The following is a 22,924-nucleotide window of genomic DNA, read 5'->3' as shown; positions in this document are numbered from 1 at the left end:
TTGCTGATTGGTGGATAAATTCATCCACCAATAAAAAAGTGCTGTCCAGAGTACTGAAACCAAAAAAAAGCTTAGATGTCTTCTTTTTCAAATAATGATAGCAAGAGAACAAAGAAAAATTGATAATAGGAGTAAATTAGAAAGTTGCTTAAAATTGCATGCTCTTTCTGAATTACAAAAGAAAGAATTTGGGTACAGTGTCCCTTTAACTACACGGAAGCAGTTAATGTGCACATTACCTAGGTAAAGTGCAGATTCTGCACTTTAACTGAGCAAATCAGTTAATCTGCAGATTAACTAGGTAATGTGCACATTAACTGATTCTGCACTTTAACTGTAACATATATATATATATATATATATATATATATATATATATATATATATATATATATATATATATATATATATATGTGTGTGTGTGTGTATATATATGAAATACAAAAGATCTACATAAAAATTAAATGTTTTAAAAGCATTTAAATATCATATTTACATATCTCTTAAGCACAATCTTTGCATTCAGCAAGTTCTTTTTAAAAATAAATAAAAAAAATGTATTGTAAAAAAATAACTTTCTGTGTAAATCAGAAATTGCTTTATAAATGGGATTAGATTTTAATGTCCCTTGTTATTCATACAATTGGTGCTTCTCCCCTGATAGCGCTTTGTTAAATCATAAAAAGAAATTGCTCTGATATGTTAGAATTAAGTTATATCATTTTATTATTGAACTGTTACTAGCAGATACCTATGCTTTTAACCCCTGCATAGTTAAAGGGACACTGAACCCAATTTTTTTCTTTCATGATTCAGATAGAGCATGCAATTTTAAGCAACTTTCTAATTTACTCCTGTTATAAATTTTTCTTTGTTCTCTTGCTATCTTTATTTGAAAAATAAGGCATCTAAGCTATTTTGTGGTTCAGTACAGTGGACAGCACTTGTTTTTTTGTCGGTTAAATTAATCCACCAATCAGCAAGAACAACCCAAAAATGGGCCGGCATCTAAACTTACATTCTTGCTTTTCAAATAAAGATACTAAGAGAATGAAGACAATTTGATAATAGGAGTAAATTAGAAAGTTGCTTAAAATTGCATTTTCCATCTGAATCACGAAAGAAAAAAAATTGGGTTCAGTGTCCCTTTAAAGCCAGCTCCAGCGCACCAATACACTACTGGAAACTAATGATCCGAATGCGGAAGAAGGTGATCACTCTCGGCATTCGGCTTTTTTTGCAGTCAAACTTCTTCTTGTGGAAGTACAAGACCTCTGGATTTGCACATATCTTAGTATGTTGAGCTTTCACAAGAAGAACAAAGTCTCCATCTCCGAAAAGAACCTAAATGCTGCGAGTGACCACATTCTTTCGCATTTAGATTATCACAAATTATTTGAATGCCCATGCCTAGAAACTAGTTGAACACATCTAGTGAGGCAATGGCAAGAGACAAATGTGTGAAACCACCAATCACATACCTCTCAACATTTGTGACTAAGAACTCAGGAGATTTAAGGGGGTCTTCTTCATTTGTGGGCAAGACCATGTTGGGCATGGCAGGGTCATGAGTGGATAGTGGGAGTGATCATGGATGTGTCTGGTTGGTCGGTATGTCTAGATAGTAGACATGTGCGATTCGTTTCGGATCAATTCGAAAATTCGGCCGAATTTGTAAAATTCAGGATTCGAATAGATTCGGATTTCAGAATTAAAATATAGTGCCGAATTTACTGAATAAATCCGAATTAGTTCGGATTTATTCAGATTTATTCGGTAGATTCGGATGGCCATGGATTACACTAGTATTGTACAGTATATTAGGTTATATCACTCTGCTATGGGTTACACCTAATATACAGTACATAATACTAGTCTAATACACAGCACATCCCACCGAATTCCGAATTTCCGAACCAAACCGAATCGATACGAATTTATTCAAATCCGAATGAATCCGAAATGAATCCGAACCGAATTGATTAGAATTTTTCCGAATGCGAATCGATCCGAACCGAAATTCGAAAAAATCCGAATTGATCCGAAACCGAACAGAATTTTTTTGCCATGCACATATCTACTAGATAGTATGTGTGTGGGGCTAAGGGGAATTGTGCAAATTGGGACATATTGCTGTCTCAGAGGGTCAAAGCTCAGAATTAGGGACTGTCCCTCTCAAATCGGGACAGTTGGGAGGTCTGCAATCACCAGATAGCTCCAAGTAAATACATTGTTGCTGCTGAGGATGTGTACATTTGCTTTTCAACAAAGGATACGAAGAGTGGTAATGGCATGGTGGAGGTAATGCTAAAACTACATCACATGACTGATGACTTTGGAGCTTTTGAGAGTCAGTCACACCACGCAGCTCCTTTATTTGCCTATAAATAAACCATGCATATAATGTATCTTGTAGACTATGGATTTGTTCCTTTGATATCTATTTCACAACACTGCTAAATTAATTTTTACATCTTAAGAACTCCATGAAGTGTTGAAGCTAAAAAGAGATAGAAATGAATGTATTTTCAAGTATTGCTACCTGCATGCTCTGGGCATTGTCATTAGTTATAAAGTTCACAGCTGCCATGCTGGGAAGACAGCTAGCACAAAATATAACTCGGCTAGCTGTTTTGCCGTTGATCAAATGTATTTGCTGGCAGGCACCAGCTGTTGAACTGCATCCAGCTGATCGAGCTTTGTCACTTACAGAGGGGACGCTCCAGAACAAAAAAAAAACTTTTCATGTGTTCTATGTTGAAACAGAGAATCATATCATTTGATGAGATATAAAAACTAATTTCCCACCTAGATTCCCATTTTGCTTTCTGATTTCAACTTTTATATTTTGCCATATATTTAATAATAATCTCAGTAGTGTGGTTTAATTTCATTATTGTATACCTTAAAGGGACATCAAATTCAAAATGTAATTACCCAGAAAATGTTTACTTATGCATCGTAAAACAGTGTTGCACTACACATTCATGATTTATTTTGGCTGCTTTTTCTGTATTTTAACTCTAAAAAACATAATTTATGTAAGAACTTACCTGATAAATTCATTTCTTTCATATTAGCAAGAGTCCATGAGCTAGTGACGTATGGGATATACATTCCTACCAGGAGGGGCAAAGTTTCCCAAACCTCAAAATGCCTATAAATACACCCCTCACCACACCCACAAATCAGTTTAACGAATAGCCAAGAAGTGGGGTGATAAGAAAAAAGTGCGAAAGCATATAAAATAAGGAATTGGAATAATTGTGCTTTATACAAAAAAAATCATAACCACCTCAAAAAAGGGTGGGCCTCGTGGACTCTTGCTAATATGAAAGAAATGAATTTATCAGGTAAGTTCTTACATAAATTGTGTTTTCTTTCATGTAATTAGCAAGAGTCCATGAGCTAGTGACGTATGGGATAATGAATACCCAAGATGTGGATCTTCCACGCAAGAGTCACTAGAGAGGGAGGGATAAAATAAAGACAGCCAATTCCGCTGAAAAATAATCCACACCCCAAAATAAAGTTTAAATCTTATAATGAAAAAAACTGAAATTATAAGCAGAAGAATCAAACTGAAACAGCTGCCTGAAGTACTTTTCTACCAAAAACTGCTTCAGAAGAAGAAAACACATCAAAATGGTAGAATTGAGTAAAAGTATGCAAAGAAGACCAAGTTGCTGCTTTGCAAATCTGATCAACCGAAGCTTCATTCCTAAATGCCCAGGAAGTAGAGACTGACCTAGTCGAATGAGCTGTAATCCTTTGAGGCGGAGTTCTACCCAACTCGACATAAGCATGATGAATCAAGGATTTTAACCAAGATGCCAAAGAAATGGCAGAAGCCTTTTGACCTTTCCTAGAACCATAAAAGATAACAAATAGACTAGAAGTCTTTCGGAAATCTTTAGTAGCTTCAACATAATATTTCAAAGCTCTAACTACATCCAAAGAATGCAACGATCTTTCCTTAGAGTTCTTAGGATTAGGACACAACGAAGGAACCACAATTTCTCTACTAATGTTGTTAGAATTCACAACCTTAGGTAAAAATTTAAATGAAGTTCGCAAAACCGCCTTATCCTGATGAAAAATCAGAAAAGGAGACTCACAAGAAAGAGCAGATAATTCAGAAACTCTTGTAGCAGAAGAGATGGCCAAAAGAAACAAAACTTTCCAAGAAAGTAATTTAATATCCAGCGAATGCATAGGTTCAAACGGAGGAGCTTGAAGAGCCCCCAGAACCAAATTCAAACTCCAAGGAGGAGAAATTGACTTAATGACAGGTTTTATACGAACCAAAGCCTGTACAAAACAATGAATATCAGGAAGATTAGCAATCTTTCTGTGAAAAAGAACAGAAAGAGCAGAGATTTGTCCTTTCAAGGAACTTGCAGACAAACCTTTATCCAAACCATCCTGAAGAAACTGTAAAATTCTAGGAATTCTAAAAGAATGCCAAGAAAAATGATGAGAAGAACACCAAGAAATGTAAGTCTTCCAGACTCGATAATATATCTTCCTAGACACAGATTTACGAGTCTGTAACATAGTATTAATGACAGAGTAATTAAGGAACAATACTTTTCCAAGAAAGTAATTTAATGTACAGAAAATGCATAGTTTCAAACGGAGGAGCCTGTAAAACCCTCAGCACCAAATTGAGACTCCAAAGAGGAGAGATTGAATTAATGACAGGCTTGATATGGACCAAAGCCTGTACAACACAATGAATATCAGGATGATTAGCAATCTTTCTGTGAAAAAAGAACAGAAAGAGTAGAGATTTGTCCTAACAAAGAACTGAAGACAAAACCTTATCCAAACCAACCTGAAAAAATAATAAAATTCTATGAATTTTAAAAGAATGCCAAGAAAAGTAGGTCTTCCAGACTCAATATAAATCTTTCTAGAGACAGATTTATGAGCCTGAAACATAGTATTAATCAATGAGTCAGAAAAACCTCTATGACTAAAAACCAAGCGTTCAATCTCCATCCCTTCAAATTTAATGATTTGAGATCCTGATGGAAAAAATGGCCTTGAGAAAGAAAAGGTCTGGTTTAAACGGAGGTGTCCATCGTAGGCAACTGGCCATCCGAATGAGATTCGTATACCAAAACCTGAGAGGCCATGCTGGAGCTACCAGCATAACAAACAAATACTCCATAAGAATTTTGGAAGAAGAACTAGAGGCGGAAAGAAATAGGCAAAAAGATAATTCCAAAGAAATGTCAATGCATACACTACTTCCGCCTGAAGATTCCCGGACCTTAATAGGCCCCTGGGAAGTTCTCTATTCAGATGAGATGAAAAACATATCTGGGTAAGAGAGACCATTCTCCCGGAAGAAAAGCTTGATTAACAGAGATAATCCACTTCCCAAATATCTATACCTGGGATAAAAACCACAGAATTTAGATAGGAGCTGGATTTAGCCCAAGCTAATATCCGAGACACTTCTGTCACCACCTAAGGACTGATAGTCCTACTCTGATGATTGACATACACCATAGTAGTGATATTGTTTGAAAAACATTAAACGTCTCTTCTTCAAAAAGAAACAAACTCTGAAGAAAGCACGGAGTTCTAAAATATCAAATGGTAATCTCGCCTCCTGAGATTTCCAAACCCCTTGTGCTGACAGAGATCCTCAGACAGCCTCCCAACCAAAAGACTTGCATCTGTAGAGATCATGGTCCAGGTTGAAAGAAACGAAGAGACCTGTAGAACTAAATGATGGTGATCTTAACCACCAAATCAAGAGAGATAAATATCAGGATTCGAAGATTTAAAATGCGAAATCCTAGAATCCCTGCACCATAATTCAGCATAAAAGACTGAAAAGGTTCTTTCTATTGAAAATGAGCAAAGGGAATTAAATCCAATTCTGTGGCCATAAGACCTAAAACTTCTATGCATATATAGCAACTGAAAGAAATAATAGAGACTAAAGGTACCGACAAACGGAACGCAATAAAATTGTCCCTTGTCTGATAGAGAGAAAGACAGAGACACAAATATCTGGAAACCTAAAAAAGATGACCCTTGTGTGAGGAATCAAGAGCTTTTGAAAAAAAGATCCTCTAACTATGTCCTGAAGAGCAAAGTGAATCATATGAGATTCCGCATCCTCAGAAAATAATCTGAATGAAAATAGAAAAATGAAAATATGCATTTATTGTATCTAATGAAAACAAATAATGCTATCACTGACCAAAAGGAAGAATAGTTTGAATAAAACTCCAAAACCTAGTTCCCAAAAATGGAACTGGAAGAAATACCCCAGAAGATTCCAGGTCTGAGCAGCGCTTGAACCCCATGGGTGCCCAGCCATGCTTCAACAGTACCCAAAATATATAGGACCGAAACACACTTAAAGAAAGTGTTAGCCTTACTGGAATAAAATCAAAGAAATTTGGACCGAATAGAACCAAATAAATTTCAAAAAAGTCTTAACCTGCCCCTTGCCAGCCAAGCTGGAATACGGCACATACATTGCAATATTAGGGAGCTGATTTCGAACTGAAAAATGTCCAATTATAAACATGTTACTTGGGAAAGAATTCAGGAATTCGTTCCTTAATAAGAACAACCAAACTAGTATAAGCTTAAAGTTTTAGTCTTAGAACTCAATCTTGAAGCCCAGAGTAACAGTTAAGAATTGAATCCAATTATAAAACAAATAATTGATTATCTTAGAACAAAAGAAATATGGATTTTATAAAAATCACAAAATTCTTCTAGCTAAAATAGCTAAAGACATAGATTAACCCTCATTTGCGAAAATATTCAATAAAATGAAGACACAAATGAAATTATTAGCATGATAGTTCAGTTTAAAGGAACAGTCAATACAGTGGACTTGCATAATCAATAAATGCAAAATAACAAGACAAATGCAACAGCACCTAGTCTAGTAAATGTTGTCCCTTAACAATGTTAACAATGTTAAAATAAATCATAATCTGATACTTGATCTTAAAGTAAACAGAACAAAAATGAAGCAATTGCAAAATCCAAATAAATCACAGGACCAAGAAAAGTACCTGAAACTAAATAATTTTCCATAAATAAGATACAACCATCTAAAGGAAAATAAATACTATTTTGCTATAGAAACAATAGCATAATTAGTAGGAGTAGAGATAGCCCCCAAAAATTGGAGAACCCTCCAAATTGAATTTAACTGCTGGCAAAGAATATAGTTTAAAACCTTTGAAGAAGGAATAAAAGAAAATTCTCAGCCTATTCCATTCCCTAGTATGGGGAATTGGAAAGAAAACCTCTGAAAACACTGAAGAATAAATAGGCAGAAATAGTGTCAGCTAGTCTTAAAGAACTAGTTACCTTAATATCCAAAATAATCAACACCTTTTCAACAAAGAACAAATGTACTTTAATAAAAAATAATAAAAAAGTAGATTTGTCAATATCTGATGAAGAAAATTCTGAAAGAGAAAAAACATCATCAGAGAAGGATAAATCAGTATGTTGTTGGTCATTTGAAACTTCAATAATTAAAAAAGAAGTGAAAAAGACCTAAAATTTTTTATTAGAAGGCATAAAGTCAGACAAAGCCTTTAAAATAGAATCAGAAAAATATTTCTAAATATTTCTTGTACATAAGATGTAAAAATGGCAATATATAAAGCATAAATACTAATGGATTCTGCATGTAAAAGTATATCATAATAACTTATTACAAACCATAGCTAAAGATAAACATTTATAACATTTAAAATAAATTAACTTAGCTTTGGTAGAACTGAAACTCAGTTAAGCGTTTTTCCAGAAGTGGCTTCTGATTCAGGGTCAATCTGAGATATCTTTCAATATGTAATAGAAAAAACAACATATAAAGCAAAATTGATCAAATTCCTTAAATGACAGTTTCAGGAATGGGAAAAAATGCCAATGAACAAGCTTCTAGCAACCAGAAGCAATAAACAATGAGACTTAAATATTGTGGAGACAACAATGACGCTCAAATTTTTTAGCGCCAAAAAAGCCGCCCACATTATTTGCCGCCTAAATGCTTTTGGCGCCAAAAATGACGCCACATCCGGTAACGCCGACATTTTTTTGCGCAAAAACGTCAAAAAAATGACGCAACTTCCGCCGAGACGTATGACGCCGGAAATGACAAGAAAATTTTTGCGCCAAGAAAGTCCGCGCCAAGAATGACGCAATAAAATGAAGCATTTTCAGCCCCCGCGAGCCTAACAGCCCACAGGAAAAAAGTCAAATTTTAAGGTAAGAAAAAATTGATTTATTCATATGCATTATCCCAAATATGAAACTGACTGTCTGAAATAAGGAACGTTGAACATCCTGAATCAAGGCAAATAAATGTTTAAACACAAATATTTAGAACTTTATATAAAAGTGCCCAACCATAGCTTAGAGTGTCACAAAAATAAGACTTACTTACCCCAGGACACTCATCTACATGTAGTAGAAAGCCAAACCAGTACTGAAACGAGAATCAGTAGAGGAAATGGTATATATAAGAGTATATCGTCGATCTGAAAAGGGAGGTAAGAGATGAATCTCTACGACCGATAACAGAGAACTTATGAAATAGACCCCGTAGAAGGAGATCATTGAATTCAAATAGGCAATACTCTCTTCACATCCCTCTGACATTCACTGCACGCTGAGAGGAAAACCGGGCTCCAGCCTGCTGCGGAGCGCATATCAACGAAGAATCTAGCACAAACTTACTTCACCACCTCCATGGGAGGCAAAGTTTGTAAAACTGATTTGTGGGTGTGGTGAGGGGTGTATTTATAGGCATTTTGAGGTTTGGGAAACTTTGCCCCTCCTGGTAGGAATGTATATCCCATACGTCACTAGCTCATGGACTCTTGATAATTACATGAAAGAAACTGTAGTTATTCAAAGCCACCAGATTGGCTGGTGTGACTCATATAGACTCCAAATCCCTAGCCGTGCTACATGCCTATATAGTGATTTATTGGTATGTACAAGAGTTAATTTATAGGTGTCTTCAAAAAACTTTGCACACCAACATGGTCAATAGAAAGCCATTTTATTGAAATCCAAATTAAAAGCAAATGTGAACATTCAATTTTAGCGATAGTATGGAATACATCCAGACATGTTTTATTTCCACCAGCACTTAAAGGGGCATTCTACTCATATGCTAAATAAGTTGAAAGTGATGCAGCATAACTGTAAAAAGCTGTCAAGAAAATATCACCTGAGAATCTCTATGTAAAAAAGGAAGATATTTTTCCTCAAAATTTCTTCAGCTCACCAGAGTAAGTGCTTTGTAAACAGTTATTCTTCAGCTGCTGTCCAGCGGCAAGTTAAAAAACAAAAAAACAAAAACAATAGCCAATCAGAATCAGCAGTACTGAGGTAATGCTTTGCCTTTGCTGTGATCTCATGAGATTTCACTGAAATCTAATGAGATTTCAAAGAACTTACTTAAACTGAATAGGAAAATAACATGATTGTGTCTGCACATGACAGATGCACACTCCCTATCTTGTCCTGGGACAAGCATCCTGATTGGCTGCTTAAAGTCTCTTTACTTAAGAAATTTGAGATAAATTTTACATAGAGATGCTCAGGTGATTGGCTGCTTAAAGTCTCTTTACTTAAGAAATTTGAGATAAATTTTACATAGAGATGCTCAGGTGATGTCTTCTAGTCAGCTTTTTACAGCTATGATGCATCAATTTCAAGTGCTTCAACATTTGGTTATCATGTCTCTTTAATGCTTATTTAACCCCTTAGGATGTTTCCTACACAATTTAAAAAAAAATCTGGTAAACTTCTCTCATCCCATATAGATCGCCTGTTTTCACTTTGTACTGGTCTTTTTTTACGTGTTCAATGCCTTGAAATTTAAAAGATCTAGTATATTGAAAATGTGTAACCATAGACGTAAACATTTTATTGACTGAAGCATAGCCAAAAGTCTTAAAGGGACAGTATACACCAATTTTCATCTAACCATGTAATAGACACCATTATAAAGAAGAATATGCACATATACTGATTAAAACATCCAGTATAAAACCTTTTAAAAACTTACGTTTAGCACTGTTGATGAGGTAGTCTGGGACACCCACTGAAAGAGGCTGGGTGAACAATAAGAGCAGACACTCCCCCTTCCCTGCATATGAATAGACAAAAATACATAAACAGGAGCCTGTAGGAGTCTGTAAACGTGAGTATGCATCTGACACTGTGGGGCTTGGTTAGGAGTCTGAAAATCAGCACAAATAAGCAAAACTATACATTTTTATAAAAACACTACCAGATGGGCTATATAAGTGGGTCATCTACAAAACATGTATGCAAAAAAAAATCTAGTGTGCAATGGCCCTTTAAACATTTTACTTCCACACTTGTAGGAGCCAGGCTTATTTAGTCACTTACTACTCTGTTTGGCCTCAACATTGATAGACGCAAAGTATATCACAATATCCTTGAGCTCTTGCACATATATCTACAACCTTCAGACAAGACCTTAACTAAACAATCATCATCTTCCAATATAGGTAATGATGTTTTAATAATATTTTAAAAAAAGAAACAAAATATATCATATTAATCTTTTTATATCTCTTTATTTTATTATCTTTCAACAACTCTTGTCTAGGTATTTGGTCTTCTAATGATTTAGTCTGTTGTAGTTCTTCACAATTGTAACCTCTCTCCAACATGGGTGTTCAGAGAGGGGGCAAGAGGGGGCAAATTGCCACCTCTCGGAATTTTCTTATTTATTTTCACACTTATACAGACTCACACTCTTGCAATTATAAAAGCCAGACCAGTTGTTCACCTAAGGGAACTTCAGTGGTACAGCACGTTGTTAGACACAGAATTATTTTACAGGAAAAAAAGCACAAACGCATGGGTAAAATTCTATAATAGTAATTCAGTACCCTCCATAGCAGTCCAATGAAGACACAGACTCCCACCTCCTGAGTTCTTATTGGAGGTTTAAATTGCAGGCATTGCCTTTTACCTCCCCTTTCACTGCCTCTTACTATTCTGAATGACAGCAGGAGGGATGGTGTGGCTATGCTAAGTGACAGCTGGAGGGAGTGTGTGACTATGCTAAGTGACAGCTGGAGGGAGTGTGTGGCTATGCTAAGTGACAGCTGGAGGGAGTGTGTGGCTATGCTAAGTTACAGCAGGGAGGTGGCTATGCAAAGTGACAGCAAGGGGAGGGTGTGACTATGCTAAGTGACAGCAGCAGGGAGGGTGTGGCTATGCTAAGTGACAGCTGGGGGGAGGGTGTGACTATGCTAAGTGACAGCTGGGGGAGGGTGTGGCTATGCTAAGTGAGAGCAGCAGGGAGGGTGTGGCTATGCTAAGTAGCAGCTGGAGGGAGTGTGTGACTATGCTAAGTGACAGCAGGAGGGAGGGTGTGGCTATGCTAAGTGACAGCTGGAGGGAGTGTGTGGCTATGCTAAGTGACAGCTGGAGGTAGGGTGTGGCTATGCTAAGTTACAGCAGGAGGGAGGGTGTGGCTGTACTAAGTGACAGCAGCAGGGAGGGTGTGGCTGTGCTAAGTGACAGCAGGAGGGAGGGTGTGGCTATGCTAAGTGACAGCTGGAGGGAATGTGTGGCTATGCTAAGTTACACCAGGAGGGAGGGTGTGGCTATGCTAAGTTACAGCAGGAGGGAGGGTGTAGCTATGCTAAGTGACAGCTGGAGGGAGTGTGTGGCTATGCTAAGTTACAGCAGGAGGGAGGGTGTGGCTATGCTAAGTGACAGCAGCAGGGAGGGTGTGGCTATGCTAAGTGACAGCAGCTGGGAGGGTGTGGCTATGCTAACTGACAGCAGAAGGGAGGGTGTGGCTATGCTAAGTGACAGCAGAGGGAGGGTGTGGCTATGCTAAGTGACAGCAGCAGGGAGGGTGTGGGTATGCTAAGTGACAGCAGGAGGGAGTGTGTGGCTATGCTAAGAGACAGAAGGGGGAGTGTGTGGCTATGCTAAGTGACAGTAGCAGGGAGGGTGTGGTTATGCTGAGTGAGAGCTGGAGGGAGTCTGTGGCTATGCTAAGTGACAGCTGCAGGGAGGGTGTAGCTATGCTAAGTGACAGCAGGATGGGTGTGGCTATGCTAAGTGACAGCAGGAGGGAGGGTGTGTCTATGCTAGTGACAGCAGGAGGGAGGGAGCTGACTGAGCTGGGAGGAGTTTCACACTTGTTAGCAAAACTGAGAGGGAAGAGCATGCAGTATGTTGGTAAGTGCAATCTGTTAACAGTGCACAGTTGCCACTGTAATTGAAGATTAGATAGATCCAGGTAAATTTGCTTGATTAGAGCTTGATTAGAGCTTAAGCATAGCTGCTTCATTTGCCAGCAAAACAGCATAGTAGCCCTGGACCCAAACAGCAGTAAAGTGTAGTGACTTAGTAGCTGGATGTACATAATAACAATCTCATGATGAGTAGTGTCTTTGCACTACTATTTACTATATTCAAACCCTCTGCTTGTTGCTACAGTGAGGGTTCAGCTCCTCCCATCTTAACCCTCCACATATTTAACCCCTTGACATTCAGAAAGAGCTTTAGTACACAGTGATATATAATCCCTTTATCACCAATTCCCCAGTTTTGCATAAACAACATAGTTATATAATATACTTTTTACCTCTGTGATTACCTTGTATCTAATCCTCTGCAGACTGCTCTCTTATTTCAGTTCTTTTGACAGAATTGCGTTTTAGCCAATCAGTGCAGACTCATAAGTAACTCTACATGCGTGACCACAATGCTATCTCCATGGCACACATGAACTAACACCCTCTAGCAGTGAAACACTGTCAAATGCATTCATATAAGAGGCGGCCTTCAAGGGCTTAGACATTAGTACATGAGCCTACCTAGGTTTAGCTGTCAACTAAGTATACCAAGAGAACAAAGCAAATTTGATCATATAAGTAAATTGGAAAGTTTTTTTAAAATTACACACCCTATCTGAATCATAAAAGCTTAATTTTGATTAGACCGTAGCCCTGTGCCAGAGAGTAATGAAAATATATTGACTTCAAAAAGTGATTTTAAGAAGAGCTCAATCTATAGTAGGTGTTGGAGGGAATGATCTAACTGCAGAGTTATGTAATTATTTGGTGTGACCTTTTTGTGTGACTCAGAATGTTTTTAGGCTGGCTCTAACAATATGAACAAATTTGTTGCGCTTTATTTTACTATAAAGCTAAAATTCACTGTTGAACACTGAACTTCAAATGCTTATAACTTTTGAATTGATGAGAGTAGGAAGTTGGAAAATTGTGGTTGTTACGTAAATTACTCCAGGAAGTTAATTAGTTGAGTAATTTAAATGTAATGTGTGAGAAACAATCATTTTTAACTCTTTCCTGCCGTTAGGACGTTCCATGCCATCCTATCTGCGCTGGGAACGTCCTAGCCATTTGACTGTCCTGAAGCCATAGAAGCTTCCTAAATGGGATTGTGGACATAGGCACTCCCCCCGACACAATCCCATCATTGAAATCACGCAATTGCATGAACGATAGTGGAATTTTAAATTTATACTTATTTGTTTACCGTTCTTATGTAGACAAATAATTCCCGGCGGGAAAGGGTTAAAAAAACCTACAGCAAAACTCTAGTGCGGAAGTCAGGCAGCTGGATCTTATGATTAGATTATTCTTAGCTTGGTTTGAAACAAATGTTAAGGGACATGAAACCTCAAAATTGTCTTTAATGAATCAGACAGAACATACCATTTTAAACAACTTTTTAATTTGCTTTGTTCTCTTGGTATCCTTTTTTAAAAAGTATAGCTAAGTATATGAAAGAACAATTTGGGGCTTCATGTCCCTTTAATTCTAGGAATATAAAGGTTTAAGGGGATACAAAACATTGTAAAACTAAAATGCTCAGCAGTTCTCAATCTAAGTGACGTTAAGGCCCAGTAAATTTTAGCTGGACCTGTCCAGGGCCCAGTAATCACCGGGAGTGGGTTGTAAAGTGCGGAGAATTGATAGACAAACACATATAATAAATATATATATTGGTGTCAGTGTGTTCATTTTATATATTAATATCTATTAAATACAAAATTCATTGGTGTCAGTGGGATTAATTTATATATATCTATACTATAATCGTGTTTGTAACGCGTCCGTTGGTGTCGCCAGTTGTGCATCCTCAAAGGAATTTTGACTGCTTGAGCCGCAGGTGGATTCTTTCACCACCCTGCCATTCTCGGAATCCACCTGGATGCAGCGTAGGCAAACCCAAAGCCTTAAAAAAAAACAAAAAAACTTGCAACCAGAAGAAATATATAAAAAACATGTAAACGCCCGCAAGAAATAAAAATAAAAACACGTAACCGCACGAAGTATATAAAAAATAAATAAATTAACAAACACCTAAACTGTCAACCCCCACAGTGCAAAATAATAAAGTTATTAACCCCTAAACCACAAATAACATAATTAAAATATTAACCCCTAAACCGCCAACCCCCACATCGCAATACACCTATTTAACCTATTAACTCTTAAACCGCCAACCCCCACATCGCAATAAACCTAATTAACCCCTAAACCGCCAACCCCCCACATCACAATAATGCTAATTATTAACCCCTAAACCGCCAAACCCCCACATCACAATAATACTAACTAACCTATTAACCCCTAAACCGCCAAACTCCCACATTGCAATAACCCAAATTAATATATTAAACCCTATACCGCCAACCCCCCCACAATGCAAATAACTAAATTAATTACTCCCGTCCCTAACCTAACACCCCCTAAATTAACCACAATTACTACTAAATTGCAATTAAAATAAAAAAAACTAACATTAAATTACAAAAAATAAAAACATTCTAACATTAAGAAAAAATAAAATAAATTATCAAACAAAAAATATATATACCTAATTTCTATTAAAATAAAAAAGCCCCCCCCCCCCAAAAATAAAAACACCCCCTAATTTAAACTACCAATAGACCTTAAAAGGGCCTTTTGTAGGGCATTGCCCTAAGTTAAACAGCTCTTTTACCTCTAAAAAATAATAAGCCCCCTAACAGTAAATAAACCCCCAATAAATAAACCCCCAATTTAAAAAAAAATAACAGTAAAAAAACTAAATTCCCCATTGCCCCTAAAGGGGCATTTGTATGGGAATTGCCCTTAAAAAAAGGGCATTCAGCTCTTTCTCAAGCCCCAAAAAAACATAATCTAAAAAAAAACACAGAAAAAATTAAAATAAAAAAGCCTAAGCCCAAATAGGTACTCACTGTTCCTGAAGTCCGGAGGAGAAGGTCTTCTTCCAGACGGATCCATCATCTTCTATCTTCATCCGGAGTGAAGGCGGTGCAGAGCTCTGATCCTGATGCCTGTATCCTCAGCGGCGTTCCTTAATGGCAGTCTTGGTCCTCGGCTGCGGCGGTCCTCTGCAGCATGGAGGCTCCTCTTCATGCGATCTTCCGTCACACACTGAAGATTGAATGCAAGGTACCCCATATTTATTGGGGTATCTTGCATTCCTATTGGCTGAAATTTTGAAATCACCCAATAGGATGAGAGCTACTGAAATCTTATTGGCTGATTCGAACAGCAAATAGGATTTCAGTAGCTCTAATCCTATTGGCTAATTTCAAAATTTCAGGCAATAAGAATGCAAGGTACCCCAAATTCATTGTGGTACCTTACATTCATTCTTCAGTCTACAACGGAAATTGGATGAAAAGGAGTCTCCATGCCGATGAGGAACGCAACCGCCGCCGAGGACTGTCGCCGTTGAGGACCGCCACTGAGGATCCAGGCATCGGGAACACAGCTCCGCACCTCCGCTCTGCGCCTCCTTCAATCTGGATGAAGATAGAAGATGATGGATCCATCTGGAAGAAGACCTTCTCCGACGGACTTCAGGAACAGTGAGTACCTATTTGGGGCTTAGGTTTAAGCTTTTTTATTTTAATGTTTGGGGTGTTTTTTTTTTTATTAGGGTTTTTTGGGATTGAAAAAGAGCTGATTGCCCTTTTAAGTGCAGTAAAAGAGCTGAATGCACTTTTAAGGGCAATGCCCATCCAAATGCCCCTTTTAGGGGCAATGTGTAGTTTATTTTTTTTTTAGTGTTAGGTCTTTTAATTTTGGGGGGTTTGGTGGGTGGGGGGGTTTTACTGTTAGGGGGGATTTAGTATTTTTTACAGGTAAAAGAGCCGTTTAACTTACAAAAGGCCCTTTTGAGGGCTATTGGTAGTTTAGTATTAGATTAGGGGGGTTATTTTGGGGGGATTTTTTATTTTAAAAGGGGTATTAATTTATGTTTATTTTTTTATTTTGGATAGCTTTGTTTATTTTTTTCTGTAATTTTGTTTCTATTAACAAAAAATGATTCTAGTAAAAGTTATTCACCAAGATTACAAGATTTGCGCCATAGCAGGTGCGTAAATAATACAAAAAAATTAGCGGTATAGCACTTTTCATAGCATTGTCATTACAAGTTACTGAAAACCCTTCTCTTGTTGTGCGCTATGGTGTGATAAGCTCCATCCCACACAAAACCCAAGGCCTGACTTTTTGTGCTCAAAATGGGGAGATAGTGTTAGAAAAAAATTAACACCTGCGATTCCTGAATGGCCTTAAAAGGGCCTTTTGTAGGGCATTGCCCTGAAGCAATCAGCTCTAATACCTTAAAAAATTACAATGTCCCCCCTAAAAGTAAACTCCCCCACCCAACAAACCCCCAAAAATGAAAAACCTAAGTCTAAAAAAAAACCTAAGCTACCCATTGCCCCTAAAGGGGCATTTGTATGGGCATTGCCCTTTAAAGGGCATTCAGCTCTTTTGTGCCAAAAGCCCTAATCTAAAAAAATAGCACCCAAAAAAACAAAACAAAAAAAAAACTAACACTAACCCCAGGAAATCTACTTACAGTTCCTGAAGTCTGGACATCCATCTTCGTGAATTGATTTATTGTTTTAAAATAGTAATGTTAGGTTACTTTATAGTTTAAACTTAGTTTTTTTACTTATTTCACAGGTAAGTTTTTATTTATTTTTAAAGATAGTTATATTGTAAATTTAATTTAAAATTAGGAGGGTGCCAGGTTTAGGGGTTAATAGTTTAATTTAGTGATTTGCGATGTGGGGGCCATCGGTTTAGGGGTTTATAGGTTTATTATAGTAGTAGCGATGTGGGGGGACGGAAGGTTAGGGGTTAATAGGTTTATTATAGTAGTAGCGATGTGGGGGGTGGCGGTTTAGGGGTTAATAGCTTTATATAGTGTTGGCTATGTGGGTGGGCGGTGGATTAGGGCTAATAAGTTTAATATAGTATTTGCAATGCGGGAGGGTGGCGGTTTAGCAGTTAATAGGTAGTTTATGGGTGTTAGTGTACTTTGTAACATTTTAGTTATGAGTTTTGTGAAACATTTTTGTTTTGCAAAATCCATAACTACTGGTCTCCGATTGTGGTATGAATCAGGGCGGTATAGGCTATAACGCAAGCATTTTTTGAGTGTGGAATGTATTGTTGCATTATAGACTAAAAATGCTTGCATTATAGCTAAACCACAGCAACTTGTAAAACGGGAGACCTGCCATTCCAGGCGCAATAGCCAATTTTTCAGCGGTATAGCCGTAGCGCACCATACCGCAAAACCTGTAATCTTGCTGAATATTTTTTAGGGGCATATGTCCGTGTGGTGTGTGTGGCTTATGCAGGTATGCCCCATAGACATTAATAACTTTTACTGGAAGTATTCTCTGCTAACACATGTATTTTGTTAAGATGCTTCTATTCAACATTTTATTTCACTTCATTTTACTTTTGAGTATTATGTCTAACTTGGATTATATTTGAAAAAACATCAAAATGCTTCAACTCTCCAACAATCAAAAGTAGAGGTTTTGCTGGAGCTCTGGTAGTAAATCAGATTTGATTAAGTAATATTGGATTTTTCTTTCCAAAAGTTTACTTTTTGTGCCTGGTGGTTACAACATGGAACAAGCTTTTCATTATATGACAGACTTCAGGTTTATAGTACATTTTTTAAGAAAGTAATTGAAATTGTTTAATGCCTTCAAGGAAATAATTTATTGATTTATGCAAACTTCCTTATTATTTTATAAATCATCACACACCTAGGGATATGCAAGGATTTGGTTTGCCACATAGCAATCTTCTACATTTATTTACAGCAATAACTAATTAGCTCCTTTGCTGAATTTGTAGTGGTATTCCAATCTGGAGAGGGGAATTTGAGTTTTTCATAAAACAATCTGATGTTCCTCTAAATTTCTCCCACTGCTGAAAGGCAGAAAACAAAAAAAAAATAAGATTTATGTAACAACATCAGCCAAGCATTGTAATCATCTTTGGAGCCAAATATGCGGGAGTGGTGAAAATGGTGTAGAGTGGACCTTTAAATACATTTGCCAAGACAAAATCACCTTGCCATTTGGTTTAACCAGATATTCCCAAACCAGGATATTCTTGGGTTTGATATTGTTAATGATATGAATCACATAAGTCTTCATCCTTCACTAATTTCAATACTAGACAGAACCTTGTGGAGGTGCCCTACACTTCTATAGGTATTAATATGTTTGAATGTTTAATTTGGTGCAGACACCTTTTGTAATATCTTCTAATGGGTGTTGCTTTTCCGTAACATTTTGTCTTTTTTATTATTTTTATAGAAAATTCAGAACAAAACTCTGATCCCCAGTTATCTTCCCTATATAATATGTTAAAGTATCTTTAAGGCATTGTGATTTTTATTTGCATTTAACCAATCAGGTGTAGAAAGCTCAGAAACATTTCTCAAATTTGAGGTGGATCCATTATGTGGCAACATGTTTTTGCCACACAACTGCCTGGACTGGTTGGAGATAAACATAATTACATTTTTAAATTTGGGGCTAGATTCTGAGTGTCGCGTTAACTGTTGCGCACAATTGATAAGGGGTTTATCACATCACTTTGCGTGCATCTTAAGTAGCATGCATATTACAAGTTGAAAGTAAATGTGTTTACATAAGCATATTTGAATTTAACACCCAACGGGATTGAGCTACTAACTGTTACATTGAGAAAAAAATGCACAAAAAAAGAGAGTTAGATACAAGGTAATCACAGAGGTAAAAAGTATATTATTATAACTGTGTTGGTTGTGCAAAACCGGGGAATGGGTGATAAAGGGATTATCTATTGTTTTAAACAAAAACAAAAAAACTGTCTCTTTAACACTATGGGGTCACTCATGGCAAGACAACTTTTTACAGTGTAGTAAAAATGTAACTTTCATGACTCGGATAGGGCATGCATTTTGACAGATTTTCACAGCTAGGCATTGCTAGTTCATCCCTAGTCCATCTTCATGTCTCTTTTAATTAATTTGTGTAAATCTAGTTTTTTTTAAATAAACAAAATACAATTGTGGTCACAAGTCTGGAATAAAGTGTTAACAAAATATAAAAAAAAAATAATCTGAATGTTGTATTACTGTTTATATGCAATATCTTGCACCTAGAAATTCCCTGCAATTTGGAAACATCTGGCATAGTTGAACTAACGAGTCAATTAACACATTTCTCATCAGGGTTGTAGCACTTTCTATTATGCTGCATTAACATTTTTCTGTTAACCATTACTTTGCTGTATTTATTGTACAATTATATGCCTATTTTCTGAGGTGTTTTTTTGTTGTTTTTCTTTTTCTTTCTACAGCTGGGGAACTCAGGGAGACTTTAACACTACACATGCCCTCCCTGCTGTAAAAGTAAAGCTGTTTACAGAAAGCACTGGCGTTTTAGCATTGGAAGACAAAGAACTTGGAAGGGTAAGAAAACTCAGTAAACAGTTTATGTGTATGATTAAACACTTTTTTTTTTTTTTCACTTTGTTCTTTCGCTTTAATACATATGCATAATACATATAAACAAATAAATACTTCATTAAAAAGGTCTACATACTAAAAATATATATTTTATAATTATTTAAAGAGATAGGACTAGATTACAAGTGGAGCGCAGAATATTGCTTTCTCATATAATGGTCAGCCAAGGGGTTACATAGAGCAGTGTAGTCAAGGGATTAAATGTATCATTAGACTAAAGGATTGGTTACATTGTAACCCAATGCTTGTTTTTACATACAACATTATAGTTGTGTTTACTTTGCTGGTGTAACACTTTTTTTTGGCATCTGCTTGAATAGTTTGGAATAAAACTTACACCATACAGCTGTTTACACAGCGGTCAGGTTTATGTGCATTTCACTGCATTTCATTGGGGTAACGTTGTTTTCAGCTTCCATTGAAGTCAAAGGGAGAAGCAAAATAATAAATCAGTTTTTATTGGGCTCCTTAATGACTTTGGGCTGATGTTAATGCCCTTTAATAATAGTATTATAAAATGAAATTATTTTCATAATATGAAATAAAATTATTAATCTAGATGACCCATTGAAAAGTCACATTTCCAAACACAGTATTTTGGGCCAGATTACAAGTGGCTCGTTATTTAAAGGGACACTGAACCCATTTTTTTTCTTTTGTGATTCAGATAGAGCATGCAATTTTAAGCAACTTTCTAATTTACTCATATTATCAAATTTTCTTCATTCTCTTGCTATCTTTATTTGAAAAAGAAGGCATCTAAGCTAAGGAGCCAGCAAATTTTTGGTTCAGTACGATGGATAGCACTTGTTTATTGGTGGGTGAATTTATCCAGCAATCAGCAAGAACAACCCAGGTTGTTCACCAAAAATGGGCCAGCTTCTAAACTCACATTATCGCTTTTAAAATAAATATACCAAGAGAATGAAGAAAATTTGATAATAGGAGTAAATTAGAAAGTTGCTTAAAATTACATTTTCTATCTGAATAACGAAACAAAAAAATTGGGTTCAGTGTCCCTTTAATGCTCCTGCTCAAGCGTTAATTGCGCTAGAAGTAAGCTTTTTGCACACGTCAGGTTGCACTTGCATAATATGTTGAAAGTAAGCCGTTTTCGTTTGCGCACTAAGAGCAAAAAGCTGAACTTAGAATATTGCGTATCTGCACGTGATAACCTATTTCCCCATAGAAGTAAATGGAGCAAAAAAGTGAAAAAAAACCCTAACACTTAACTTGCATGCAAACCCAATCATATATTCTCATGGGGGCTAAACCGACATTAAAATATGAATATTTCACATTCCAATGTCCTTCACATAGAGGAATATATTCTATTTAATCATAAATACATTTTTATATATATACTGTATATATCTGATGTTTTTTTTGTTAAAAAATATATATTTATACATACCTATTTATAGTTTACTTTCAACTTGTATTACGAGCGAAAAACCCAACTCACTTAAACACTCACAATATACCCCTTATTGCTTACACATAACTGTTCGCGCTCCACTCATTATCTGGCCCTTTGTGTTTAAATTATATTTTTAATCCCCCTGTTTAATCACCCCCCCCCCCAGCTGCCTCCATGCCATTTTTTCAGCAACTGACAGGTGGGTAGTACAGCCAATAGAAAGCTTGCCACCCTCCCTATGTATTTCTAAAGCTGCACGCTCTTGCACTGCTGCTAGCTGTAAATATTGGATATTTGTAAAGATATCGATTGCACTCTCATGGAAAATCAACACCTCAACAACCATTTTGTGTAACTAGTAGGACCACCAAAGTCAATGTAAATGAACAATTTTGATAACCAGTATTGAACTTGAGATTCCTCATAGCTAAAGAGAGAGTGGCCTTACTAACCATTGCTAAGCTATTTTCACCATTTCTACTGGAGTTTTTTTAGAGCAAAGTCGCTGTACATTTTTCAATGACGCAAACTTGTGTCCCTCCCATATGCAATCTAGTCAAAACTTGAAAACATTCAGATGAAGACAATTTTGAAAAAAAATATTTATAAAGTCTGGAAAGGAGTCTTTGACTTGAATAATTCATCAACTGCAGGTGCACATAAAAATATGATGGGGCTTATGATATTCCTTCTGCAGTGGTCTAAATGTCTTAAAAGTGTGACTGGTCCAAAACTTTCTCAAGGTTATGCAGGCCCCATTCTACCCATAGTTTAAAAGAGAGGGAATTCCAGCAGGAAAATCAGGACAACCTATAATGGGGATATAGGGAGATGCCTGGCATTTTAAAAAAATGTGCACTAGATTCCTCACTGAGCACATCTGAATAGAATAAATGATGGCTTAAGGCAGGGGTGTCCAAACTTTGCTCTCCAGAGGTTTTGGAACTACATTTCCCATGATGCTCAGCTAGATAAAATGCTGGCTGAGCATCATCGGAAATGTAGTTCCAAAACCTCTGGAGAGCAAAGTTTGGACACCCCTGGCTTAAGGCTTTCACACAAGTCTAGCAGTTAACACGTGTTTCAAGTAGGCCAAGGAACAAGATCCTAAAACTGAGTGTACAATATTCTCAAATAAAAATGTTGAATACTCAGTTGCCAGTCTACAATAACAGTTATAGAGTTTGAAGTCTCAAGTCTATAGTATGGTATATAAAGTTTACTAGTTGTTATACAGGCTTTTTTTGTGAAAAATACTAATTGATCTTAACAAATTAATTAGCTTAAAAAAACAACTAGCTATTATGCTATTGTTCAATGTTCATTCCAGGTTGAACGCTTCTCTCTTTTTATTTATGTTAACTTAATTAGCTACTCTTCTGCCCACAAATTCAAGATGGAGTCACTATTTACTCTTATCAGTGTGATTAAATGGAATGTTTATCTCCTGTCTATCGATCTACAGGATGCCTATTTTCACATCCTCATAGTCAAGCAGCATATCTCATTTCTACATTTTTATTGGAGGGTCATGACTTCTAATTTCAAGCCCTTCCATTTCACATCTCCATGTCTCCAATTGTTTTCACAAAATTACTGCTTCCTCTTATTGCTCAATTT

General features: G+C 36.6%; 1 protein-coding gene across 7 annotated transcripts in view; it reads left to right on the top strand.

Annotated features, from left to right (window-relative positions):
* Positions 1-22,924, top strand: part of CADPS (calcium dependent secretion activator) — a 943,138-nt gene that overhangs the window by 395,661 nt on the left and 524,553 nt on the right. For all 7 annotated transcript variants that reach the window (XM_053720994.1, XM_053720992.1, XM_053720993.1 and 4 more), the window contains exon 7: positions 19,716-19,827. In XM_053720994.1, coding sequence (XP_053576969.1) covers positions 19,716-19,827 — 112 coding nt within the window. The remainder of the gene's footprint in view (positions 1-19,715; positions 19,828-22,924) is intronic.

Source organism: Bombina bombina, chromosome 7 (genome assembly GCF_027579735.1).
Source record: "Bombina bombina isolate aBomBom1 chromosome 7, aBomBom1.pri, whole genome shotgun sequence".
Classification (NCBI taxonomy): Eukaryota; Metazoa; Chordata; class Amphibia; order Anura; family Bombinatoridae; genus Bombina; species Bombina bombina.
Note: the sequence above shows the minus strand (reverse complement) of the source record. Positions and strands in the feature narration are given on the sequence as shown.